Genomic DNA, 13270 nt, shown 5'->3' on the forward strand with positions numbered 1-13270 from the left:
TGTACTAATGTGTATGATAACTATTAAGCACCAGGAAAGCTTCCTGTACTATAAAGACAAAAGTTTCGGGGCACCTGGGTGGCTCAGTGGGTTAAGCCGCTGCCTTCGGCTCAGGTCATGATCTCAGGGTCCTGGGATCGAGTCCCGCATCGGGCTCCCTGCTGAGTGGGGAGCCTACTTCCTCCTCTCTCTCTCTCTGCCTGCCTCTCTGCCTACTTGTGATCTCTCTCTGTCAAATAAATAAATAAAATCTTTAAAAAAAAAAAAAAAGACAAAAGTTTCACTTTGCTGAGAGCGTTTAAGGATGTTTTCAACAATAAAACTTTGGTAGGTAAATCAGAGAAAAGAGTAATTTGGCAAGACATATGAAAATTTTAAATGTGTTCTCCCAGTGACCCAGAAATTTCTTATCTCAGAATGTAGCATATAGAAAGACTCAGAAGAAATATAATACAGATATTAAATGGATGTTCCAAAAAGCATTAATTCTAACTGTGAAAAATTGAAAAAATTTAAGTGCTATCTATTAGTAATGCACAGATAGGGGCACCTGGCTGGCTCAGCCAGGAGAGCATGCGACTCCTGATCTTGGGGTTGTGAGTTCGAGCCCTGTGTTGGGTATAGAGATTACTTCAAGTCTTTTTAAAAAAAAAACCTTAAAAAAATAATAAGGTACAGGGACGCCTGGGTGGCTCAGTTGGTTAAGCAGTTGCTTTCAGTTCAGGTTATGATCCCAGCGTCCTGGGATCGAGTCCCACATCAGGCTCCTTGCTTGTCAGGAAGCCTGCTTCTCCCTCTGCCTCTACCTGCCGGTCTGTCTGTGCTCACTCTCACTCCTCTCTCTCTCTAACAAATAAATAAATAGAATCTTTTTTAAAAATTTAAAATAATAATAATAATAATAATAATAATAAGGTACAGATAAATATACTGTTACATCCATAAAATGAAATACTACTAAAATGTCAAAAAGAATGATACATACATTATTGATATGGGAAGGTGTCTAGAATATACTGTAGAATAAAAAAGGATTATATAAAGGTATTACTGAATAATTTCACCTATATTAAATGTTTATATGTGCTTAATACAGACAAAATATAAACTTAACATACACATACATGTATAAAATAAGCCTTTATATAAAAAATATACAAAACTGGGGCACCTGGGTGGCTCAGTTGGTTAAGCAACTGCCTTTAGCTAGAGTCATAATCCTGGAGTCCCAAGATTGAGTCCTGCATCCAGCTCCCAGCTCAGCAGGGAGTCTGCTTCTCCCTCTGACCTCCCCCCTCACATGCTCTCTCATTTTCTCTCTCTCTCAATCTCTAATAAATAAATAAATAATTTTTTAAAAAGATTTTATTTATTTATTTGACAGAGATCACAAGCAGGCAAAGAGGCAGGCAGAGAGAGAGGAGGAAGGAGGCTCCCTGCTGAGCAAAGAGCCCAATGCGGGACTTAATCCCAGGACCCTGAGATCATGACCTGAGCCAAAGGCAGAGGCTTTAACCCACTGAGCCACCCAGGCGCCCCTAAATAAAATATTTTTAAAAAAATTTTTTAAATATATACAAAATTATTCATCCCTAAGGAGTAAGATTACCCTCCACTTATAACACTTTCTGCTTATCTCTCTACATTTTGTTTCAGTTTCTTCCATAGCTGTATTACTTTAACGACTTTGAAAATAATAATTATGTTAAAATTCAAGTTACAAATTGCTTTTGTGATTTTAAAAAGCCACTTCAGAATTATAAGCCACATTTCTAATCTACTGATTAATGGAATAGGGGATGACTCTTTAATGAGATTTACATTCTGAAACAGATGGAAAATGAAAAGGAATATTTAGCAGTTTAAACCTAACAGTCTATATATACATCTTCAGAATATTTTATTTTGCCCTATTTCCTTTAAAATAATTTCTGCCTTTTTTCAGCCTAGCTATCTTATTATCAAACACAATTAATCTGATCATAAAAATAAATATCAAGCTTACCATTTCAAAACTACCCCCTCATCAAGTCAAAGAAACACTTAATTGAAATTGTGTTTCCAAAGACTAAACAACATAAAGAATCAAACTCAATGTTATTAGGAGGCCAAATTAAAGAAAATCCATTTCAGCAATCCACTTGTATACTCAAGGCCTACATAAAGATTCGTATCTTATGACTGACTCTTAAATGCTTAAATGTGAACTTCAAGAATACACTCAAGAGTACCAAAGACTTTGAATATTAAATAATAAAATTTCATTCTTAAATTCTCATTGTTAGAACACATCAAATAAATACAGATGAAATACTTCTAATCATTTACTAACTGAAATTTAATAAATCAACAGTAGTTACAGTAATAAATATCTAGAACATTACTGACCTTGGAGGCTGGATCTTAAATTTTTCAAAAATTTCCGGATATAGAAGTGGGAATACTACCATTTCCTTTAGTGCATGAATATGATGGCTCAATCCACCTATGCTATCAAACCGCACCTTGGGAAGAAGGGGGAAAGTTTAATATAAAATAATTTTAACTGCTTACAGAATTTTTAAAATTTGAGATAGTCTTATGATTCAGAAATATATGCCTTCAGTGGGTACGACAAAGAATTACACATTTGAAATGTGGAAAAATAAATTTAGCAGTAAAATTCAAGTTTACATTTCAATTCAGCTAAGTAAAGCTACCATTCTTTAATCTCCTAGCAACTAAGGACAAGATTAATAGCCAATGTAACACTTTAATGGATATCTATAGGAGATGATAAGTTGTAGTCACACTCTTAGTATTTTAAATACCTTTCAAAATACCATCTATCACATATACTCTTAGCAAGCGCAATAATGTCCCCAAGGGAATAAAAACTGATTTAGAAGTTGGGTGAAAAACATCTTAGCTAGTACAATGGTCTGTGACACTCCAAAGCTGAACTTTACATAACCAGATTTCTTTTCTTTTTTTTTTAAGATTTTATTTATTTATTTGACAGACAGAGATCACAAGCAGGCTCAGAGGCAGGCAGAGAGAGAGGGGGAAGCAGGCTCCCCACTGAGCAGAGAGGCCAATGCAGGGCTCGATCCCAGCACCCTGGGATCATAACCTGAGCCGAAGGCAGAGGCTTTAGCCCACGGAGCCACCCAGGCGCCCCAACCAGATTTCTTCTTTATTTTTTGTAAAGATTTACTTATCTGAGAGAGAAGAGAGGAAGTGAGGGCAGGGGCAGAGGGAGAGAATCTTAAGCAGACTTCTTGCTGATGAGCCCAGAGCCTGACATGGGAGCTCTATCTCATGACCCATGAGATCATAACCTGAGTGGAAATCCGGAGTCAGACTCTTAACTGACTGAGCCACCTAGGCACCCCATACCTAAAAGACTTTATAAAATAAAAACTATAGAAAAAAGCACTTGAAGGAAATACTGCCAAAATAATAACAGTGATTGCCTCTGACTGCTGGATTAGGGCAGATTTCTTATTAACGGTATTTGAAAATGTTTCACAATGAAATGTTACTATATTAAAAAAAATAAGTCATCTGGAAAAATAAATGAAGAGTTTAAGAGAAACTATATTTTCTTACATATGTTATCAAATTTTAAAGAAATACTCTTACTGAAGGGCAGAGACATCTAAAATTGACTGGATTCAAGAGAGTAAGGAGCTGGTAAACCAAATAACCAAAGATCATTAAGTAAGGTACTATGAAGAGCACCTGGGTAGCTCAACTGGTTAATCTCAGGGTTGCGGGATCAAGCCCCAACCTCCACCCCACCCACTCCCATCAAGCTCCTTGCTCAGGGCAGAGTCTACTTGAGATTCTCTCCCCTCCTCCCGCCCCCCTCCCCCAACTCATGCTCACTCACACTCTCTAAAATAAATAAATTTTAAAAATCTTTTTAAAAAAAAGATTAAGGTCCTCTGAGAATATGAGATTGTGAATTCAATATTCTAAATAAGGTCCTCAATTAAAATATTTTCTAAATAAGGTCCTCAATTAAAAAATATTTTCAGATTGGAGATAGCTAACATTTCATTTTGAAATATTATACAACTACATTTCATAACTTAAGTTTCTCTTATGAGAATCAAATTATGTCATATAGAAAGGCTTATGGGAACAAAATTTAAAAATATAAAATACAATCTTGGCTATGCAGTAAACTTATTCCCAAATATTTCCCCCCGCAAGATTATACTAACAGTAAGAATCTACTATATCCTCTACATCTTGTCTCACTTTTCATACTACATACTTTCCCCAGGTACGATAATCCATTCCCATAGTGATCTCAACTATCTTTATATTGGGGACCCATATCTGAATTTCTAGATATTTCTCCTTAATGCCAAACCTAAATAATTAATTTCCTACAAATTACTTCCATTTGTGATGTGCCACTGAGAGAGTCACTTAAGCCAGAAACTTAGGTCATATATTAAGTCATATATTCAACTTGTTTCTCTCCCTCATTCGCCAAAAACAGTAAATCCAACCAATTCATCAAACTTGAATTCTCTCCTGAATTCTGTCAAATCCACCTACCATCACCATTACTCCAAATTACTATGTTACAACTACGTCTAAGCCAGTTTCCCTAATGCCAGCCTTGCTTCCCTCAAATTCACTAACTACAACATAGAGTATTTCATCTACAATGTAAATCTGATCACAAAATCTAAGTAGCTTTAACAATGCCCCACTATGGCGCCTGGGTGGCTCAGTGGGTTAAAGCCGCTGCCTTCGGCTCAGGTCATGATCCCAGGGTCCTGGGATCGAGCCCCGCATCGGGCTGTCTGCTCTGCAGGGAGCCTGCTTCCTCTCCTCCTCTCTCTCTGCCTGCCTCTCTGCCTACTTGTGATCTCTGTCTGTCAAATAAATAAATAAAATCTTTAAAAAAAAAAAAAAATACAATGCCCCACTATATACTACAATTTATGGGGCCTTGCCTTATTTGTCAGCCTCATTTCCTACTCATTTTTTATTATATATGCCAGTAACACTGAAATGGATTAAAAAAAAAAAACTTGAGTAAACAACACATGGTACCAGAGTGCTAGGTTTCAAATCATATGCATCAAAACACTAATAATAATGATATCTGGGTTTTTATTTTTATTGTGTGTTGACTTAGAAACAAGAAGTAACATTTTTTTTAAAAAGTCCTCTGGAAAACCATTTACAAAACTTACTGATTTATCAATGTTCATTGGATCAACATCAGCCAAGCTTGCACCCACTTTGACACGTTCTCGGAGAATACCACTAGCTAAATCTTCTGCTCTGAAGTTCATAGGCAAACACCTGAAATTCATAAAAATCCAAGTAGAGAACATTAGAAGTTTTACATTTTTAACATCAAAATAAGTGTAAATCTTTGACGTATTTTCATCTTTCTCCTTTTTCTGAAAACTCAGAAAACAACAAGGATTTCATATTTTTAAAGTACTTTTCAACTTTTAAGGCCAAAAATAAATGTATTCACTAGACAAAACAAACAAGATCACTAATCTATTTATCTGTTCAAAGAACCCAACCTATTCCAACTTAGAAAACAACATATCTGATACTGGATATTATACAAGTATAAAATTAAAATAGATCTACTATGTATATATTACATACAGTATTAAATGAACTCAAACTTTATTATAATATTTATATTTGTCCTCGGGTATTATGTGGGTATGTCTACATGATTAAGAAAATTTCTTTCTCTTTAATTCAAAGGAAACTTTGAATCACTTTTGAGCTAACTAACCCTTATCTTCTGTGTAACTACCTTAAAAATTATCTTTAGCCACCTAAAATTTTATTTAATTTTACTCCCCCTAAGAAAATATAATCTACTTCCTTTTTATCTTGTATAAAAACCAAAAAGATGACATAAATAACCTCAAAAGAAGTATAGTTTCTATAATGAATGTACTTGTCACTCACATTTCTGAATACTAACTTAACCTTAAAAATTTATTTCCAAAAAAAAATACTTCCAAACCAAGTATCAGAATAGTTCACATTAAACAGGTATTAAATTGTTTTATTTAAACATAGATTTTGGGCCATGTGGGTGGCTCAGTAGGTTAAGTGTCTGCCTTTGGCTCAAGTCATGATGCCAAGGGTCCTGGAACCGAGCCCTGCCTCAGGCTCCCTGCTCAGCAGGCAGCCTGCCTCTGACCCTGACTGCTGCTCCCCCTGCTTGTGCTCTTGTGTTCTCTGACAAATAATAAAATCTTTTTTAAAAAAATTTGAAATTAAAAAAAATAATAAACTTAGATGTTTTTGTCTTCTCTTATATTTTCTTTCCATCATCCACATGAGGAATTATTTTCAGCATAACATCTACACCAATCCAAATTTGTTTCCAAGACCAACTAACTGAAAATTTGCTATTTCTACAATAGATATATAATGCCAAATTATAGAAATACTTTGCTAATCATAAGTTTTCTAAATATAATTTATCTCTACTAGTATAAATATAAGCTAATTAACTCAAGTTTTAAAGAATAAATTTTCATTTGACATTCTAATTACTTACTAGACAAAATACTGGTTCTCTCACCCAGTGAAAACTCCTGAGGTTTTTATGAGCCACATAATAATCAGTCATTTACCCGTGGTAGGCAAAGACTACCAGATGGCACTCACTGAACCAAAACAAAACGAATTTTCCAATAAAATGGAAGGGCTTCTGAGACAATTTTATTAGAAATCAAATCAGGGGCCCTTGGGTGGCTCAGTCAGTTAAGTGATGGTCATGATCTCGGGTCATGATCTCAGGGTCCTGGAATCAGCCCTGCATTAGGCTCCCTGCTCAACAAGAAGTCTGTTTTTCCCTCTCTCTCTGCCTCTCTCCCCCCACTCAAGCTCTCCCTTTCTCATGTTCTCCCTCAAATAATTATATAAATAAAATCTTTAAAAAAAAAAAACAAAACCCACAGAAACCCAATCTTACTCTGAGTGCTGTAATCACTATAAACACTTAAAATCAGCCTCATTAAATGGATCTGGATTATAGGAAAGGTACCAAGGAAATACTACCGTAGTTGTTGGCCTCTTCCCCTTGGTTCTTTCTCCTTTACGTTCCTACATTCCACTGAGTAGTTACACAGTAAACAATTTACAAGAAGTTTCCCAAGATTAGATTTCTATTTTAAGAATTACTAATTAAAAACCAAGTCAGTGCATTACCCTAGTCTAAAATATGTATTGAACATCAGTGTTAGCTAAGTACTAGTGCAGATAAGAATCCCATTCAAAAAAGGACTGTTCTTCCTTATTTCTATAATGTATATAACAATAAAATATTTACTAACCTATTTCTTGCTCTTGCCATGCTTTTTGATTTCCTCCTCTCAAAGCGTTCTTCATCAGAAGAAGTTGTGTCACTACTATGAATGGCATGCTTCTTTCTCCTATTAAAGAGAGTAAAATCCTTAAAATCATTATAGCAGCAAATGGCTTTAAAAAATACACTGCTGGCAGTGGGTTAAGCCTCTGCCTTCAGCTCAGGTCATGGTCCCAGGGTTCTGAGATCGAGCCCCGCATCAGGCTCTCTGCTCAGCAGGGAACCTGTTTCCTTCTCTCTCTGCCTGCCTCTCTGCCTACTTGTGATCTCTGTGTCAAATAAATAAATAAAATCTTAAAATAAAAAAAAATAAATGTTTTAAAAAAAAATACACTGTTGGGGCACCTGGCGGGCTCAGTCTGAAGAGTATGCAAGTCTTGATCTCAGGGCCCTGATTTCAAGTCCCATAGGGGGTACAGAGATTACTTAAACTTTAAAAAAAAAAAAAAAACAGGTGGTTCAGTCGGCTGAGCCACTGACTTTTGGTTGTTTTGGCTGGGGTCATGATCTCGTGGGAGATCATGTGGGATTGAGCTCCATCTGGCTCTGCACTCAGTGCGGGGTCTGGTTGGGATTCTTACCTCTCCCTCTTCTTCCCCCTCTGCTCCTCCCCCTGCCCTCTTGCTCTCAAATAAATAAATACATTATTTTCAAAAACAAAATTTAATCCTAACACCCAACTTGGCTCTACAGTGAAAAACACTGTAATTATTCAAAGAAATGTAAAAGCTATTAATTGGTTTCTGACTTTTAGAATTAACCTAATAAATTAATCAAGTAAGATTTAATAAGTGTCACAGAAAAAATATTATAAATGTTATCAGTCCAAGCAATACAAAAAGATAGAGGGGCACCCGGCTGGCTCAATCAGTAGAGCATACAAGTCTTGATCTCAGGGTTGTGAGTTTGAGTACCACATTGGGTGTAGAGATTACTCACAAATAAAATCTTAAAAATTTAAAGTAAAACAGGGACGCCTGGGTGGCTCAGTTGTTAAGCGTCTTCCTTTTGTTCAGGTCATGATCCCAGAGTCCTGGGATCAACCCCTGCATTGGCTCCCTGCTCAATAGGGAGCCTGCTTCTCCCTCTGGCTGCTTTCCCTGCTTGTGCGCTCTCTCTTTTACAAATAAATAAATAAAATCATTAAAAATTGTTTAAAAATAATTCTATATATTACTGAGTGCTCATACAGCTAAGTGTATATTAATCCCCTTTACCTATTTCACCCATCCCCCCTTGCCCTCTGGAAATAATCTGTTTATTCTCTATAGTTAAGAGTCTGTCTTTTGGTTTATCTCTTTTATTTTGTTCATTTGTTTTGTTTCCTAAATTCCACATTGTTCACACCTGACTTTTAAGGTTAAGATACAAACATCCACTTCTCTCCATTCTACTCGTTCTTTTTACTTTTTATTTTATTTTAATTTTTTTTTTTAAGATTCCATCTATTTATTTGACAGAGAAATCACAAGTAGGCAGAGAGGCAGGCAGAGAGAGAGGGGGAAGCAGTCTCCCTGCAGAGTAGAGAGCCCGATATGGGTCTCAATCCCAGGACCTTGAGATCATAACCTGAGCCGAAGGCGGAGACTTAACCCACTGACCCACCCAGAGGCCCCTATTTCAATTTTTTTAAGTTTTTTTTTTTTTTTAAGATTTTATTTATTTATTTGAGAGGGAGAGAGTGAGCCCAAGCAGGGGGAGCAGCAGACAGAGGGGGAGAGAGAAGCAGGCTCCCTGGCTGAGCAGAGAGCCTCACCCGGGGCTTGATCCCAGGACCTGGGGAGCCTGCTTCTCCTTCTCACTCTGCCCCACCTCCCCTCTTGTACTCTCTCACATCTCGAATAAATAAATCAAATCCTCAAAACAAAACAAATAAACAAATATCCTTCAGCTAATACCCTCCTTACTGGAGAAATAGTGAACGTTGTGTCATACCAAAAACAGGTATGACACAAAGATACCCACTCTCAGAATTTCTATTCACCACTGTACAGAGGACCCTAGTCATTATAATAGGAAAGAAATAAAACTCACAGAGACTGAAACTGTCTCTACTTGCAGACAATATGGTTTATACAGAAAATACTCAGTAATCTACAAAACAACTACTAGAACTAAAAACAAAATTTGCTAAGGTCATAGAATACAAAGTTTACAGACAAAACAATTCTATTTTTAAATCTTAGTAGCAAACAATTAGAAAGTAGGTTTTCTAAACAGTTTTTTTTTTTTAAGTTTTTATTTATTCATTTAAGTAATCTCTACACCCAAGGTAAGGCTTGAACTCATGACCCCAAAATCAAGAGTCACATGCTCTTCTGACTGAGCCAGCCATTTACCCCGAAAGCAGGAGTTTTTTAAAATATACATATATATATTTTTTACAGATTCTGTTTATTTATTCGCCAGAGAGAGCGTGCGCACAAGAGGGGGAGTGGCAGGCAGAGGGAGAAGCAGACCACTGCTGAACATGGAGTATGATACCATGTGGGACTCCATCCCAGGATCTGGGATCACGAATCTGAGCTGAAGACAGACATTTACAGCCAACTGAGCCACCCAGGCATCCTGAAAACAGTTTTTAAAAGCAATTCCACTGAAGCATAAAATAGGAAATACTTAAAAATAAATTTAAGACATGAAAAACCTTTACAATGTAAACTACAAATCACTGCTGAGAGAAATTTCAAAAGACTTAACTAAATGAAATGATATAACATGTTATGGACTGGCAAACTAAGTATTATTACAATATCGATTCTCCCCATACTGACCTACAGTTTTAATATAATCCAAACAAAACCCCAGCAGGCTTTTACTGCAGGAATTAACAGGAGTGCCTGGCTGGTTAAGTCAGAGGAGCACTGGATTCTTTTATTTTTTAAAGACTGATTGATTGATTGATTGATTGATTTGACAGAGAGAGAGAGAGAGAGAGAGAGAGAAAAAGATCGATCACAAGTAGGCAGAGAGGCAGGCAGAGAGAGGGGGAGAAGCAGGCTCCCCGCCAAGCAGAAAGCCCAATTTGGGGCTTGATCTCAGTACCCTGAGATCATGACCTGAGCCCAAGGCAGAGGCTTAACCCACTGAGCCACCCAGCTTCCCCAGTACTGGACTCTTGACCTCAAATTGGGAGTTTAAGCCCCACAGTGCATGTATAGATTACTTCAAAAAAAAAAAAGAGGGACACCTGGGCAGCTCAGTAGGTTAAGCATCGGACTCTTGATTTTGCCTCAGCTCATGATTTCGGGGTTCTGAGATCGAGTACTGCATGGGGCTCACACTGCACGTGAAATCTGCTTAAGATTCTCTCTCCCTCTGCCCATCCTCCCCCACTCACATGCACATACGTGCATGTGCTCTCTCTAAAAAAAATAAAATAAAATAAATGTTGGGGGCACCTGGGTGACTCAGTCATTAAGCAGCTGCCTTCAGCTCAGATCATGATCCCAGGGATCATAATTAATTAATTAACTTTTTTAAAAAGAAAAGAAAGAAATGAATTAACAAACTGATTACAACATTTAAGTGAAAATGCAAAGGACCTAAAATATCCAAACTAGGGGCACCTGGTGATTGTTGGTTAAGAGTCTACCTTCAGGGGCAACTGGGTGGCTCAGTAGGTTGCACCTCTGCCTTCAGCTCAGGTCATGATCTCGGGGTCCTGGGATGGAGCCCCACATCAGGCTCTCTGCTTGGTGGGGAGCCTGCTTCTTTCTCTCTCTCTGCCTGCCTCTCTATCTACTTGTGATCTCTCCCTCTGTCAAGTGAATAAATAAATTTTTAAAAAATGGATATTCTGATCTTCATATAAATTTGAAACAACCAATAAGAGATGTAGATAAGTAGGAGTCAGGCCTCTCAATGTCTGAAAGTTACAAGATAAACAAGAAAGATTAGAATAAACTCTGTGATAGTGGATTAGAGTGGCCCACTTCAGTAAGAACTCATGTTTAGCTTAAATATAAAGATGGGTACAGAAACAATTATAAATGTGTCCGTAAACATAGGTTAGTGTACATACGTAAGATTACCTAGCTATCTACAAGAGGGTCCTGTGTACAAACATACATAGTATCTAGATACTGGCTCCTAAATATTATTCTCCAATAGAAAAAAATGGGGATCCTTAGTGAGATGACTTATCCTAGAGCTGGGGCACAGAGGTTTACAATGAGCCTGAAACATGCTGTAATGACAGAAAATAAGGAAGTACTCAAAAAACAAAACGATGGAGGAATGTAAAAGGGACACAATGGGTAAAGCAGGTACAATTTGAACAACAAAATAACATAATATTTCATTACAACCCAAAGTATAAACCAAATAAGCACGCATCCATACTAATATAAATGACTGAATAAATATTTTTAAGGGAAGGATGCCAATGTCTTACAAAAGAATTTTAAGTAATACAGGTAGACACTCCCCCTCTAAGAAATAGAGCTTAATTTCCAAACCACTACCTTTCCTTGAAGGTGTGCAAGACTTAGTAATTTGTTTATATTTAAAAAATATATATGGAAATGGAAAAACAGTACCTTTACAGTGGAAAAATATGGCAAACACAACTCTAACCAAGTTATAAAGGTTAACTTAACATTATCATTGATGTCATATGGGTATAATTTTCCCCTTGATGTGATATAACAAGAAGGATCCTTTTCCTCCTGGGTAATCTTTCCAAAAATCCTAACCCCAGTCTGACCTAGAGAAAAACATGATTAGACAGACTGGGGGACATTTCATAAGATACAGGGACAGTGGGATGCCTGGGTGGCTCAGTCGGCTGAGCATCTGTCTTCAGCTCAAGTCATGATCCCAGGGTCCTGAGATCAAGTTCTGCATCAGTCTCCTGCTCAGCAGGGAGCCTATTTCCTCTCTCTGCCTGCCATTCCCCCTCCTTGTGCTCTTTCTCTCTTTGACAAATAAATAAATAAAATCTTAAATTAAAAAAAAAAATATAGGGACGCCTGGGTGGCTCAGTTGGTTAAGCAGCTGCCTTCGGCTCAGGTCATGATCCCAGCATCCTGGGATCGAGTCCCACATCGGGCTCCTTGCTCCGCAGGGAGCCTGCTTCTCCCTCTGACTCTGCCTTCCACTCTGTCTGCCTGTGCTCACTTTCGCTCGCGCTCTCTCTCTGACAAATAAATAAAATCTTAAAAAAAAAAAAATACAGGGATAGGATTCATCAAGATTATCAAAATCGTGAAAAATAAGGAAGACAAAAAACTGTCACAGACCAGAGGAGACTGTGGGGACATGACAACTACATGTAATATGGTGGTACCCTCATTTGTATTCTGCAGCAGAAAGGAACATTAATGAAAAAACTATTAAAATCCAAATAAACCTTGAAGGCTGGTAAGTAGTTATGTACCAATATCACTTTTTAGTTTTAACAAACATGCCACAACATGTTAGCAATGACAGAAATTGGGTAAGAGGGGGGCGCCTGTGTGGCTCAATTGTGAAAAGTCTGCTTTCGGCTCAGGTCATGATGCCAGGGGTCCTGGGCTCAAGCCCCGCATTGTGCTCCCTGCTTCTCCCTCTCAAACTCCTCCTGCTTGTGTTCCCTCTCTCACTGCGTCTCCCTCTGTCAAATAAATAAATAAATAAAATATTCAACAACAACAACAAACTGGGTAAGAGGTTTAAGGGAAACCTATACTATTTTTGCAAATTTTCTGCAAAGCAAAAATTGTTCCAAAACTAAAAATTCATTTAAAAAATTTTTTAAACATTTGCTCTTCAAAACATCATTTTGAGAACAAATAGCCAAGTCAAATGATGGAGCAAACACTTGTAATATGTACATGTGACAAAAGATTTATGTTTAGAATATATTTTTAAAACTTAAAACTCAGTAAGAAGGCAAACAACTCCATTTTAAGAGGGCAGAAATTTAAG

At 37.2% G+C, this 13270-nt stretch overlaps 1 protein-coding gene across 2 annotated transcripts in view; it reads right to left on the reverse strand.

Annotated features, from left to right (window-relative positions):
- ATAD2B (ATPase family AAA domain containing 2B) overlaps window positions 1–13270 on the reverse strand; it is a 151190-nt gene that overhangs the window by 94784 nt on the left and 43136 nt on the right. For both annotated transcript variants that reach the window (XM_082746565.1, XM_082746566.1), the window contains exons 9-11: window positions 7329–7427; window positions 5202–5313; window positions 2389–2504 (exon numbers count right to left, since the gene is read on the reverse strand). In XM_082746565.1, the coding sequence (XP_082602691.1) occupies window positions 2389–2504; window positions 5202–5313; window positions 7329–7427 (327 nt within the window). The remainder of the gene's footprint in view (window positions 1–2388; window positions 2505–5201; window positions 5314–7328; window positions 7428–13270) is intronic.

This window comes from Mustela nivalis, assembly GCF_964662115.1.
Source record: "Mustela nivalis genome assembly, chromosome: 8".
Taxonomy (NCBI): Eukaryota; Metazoa; Chordata; class Mammalia; order Carnivora; family Mustelidae; genus Mustela; species Mustela nivalis.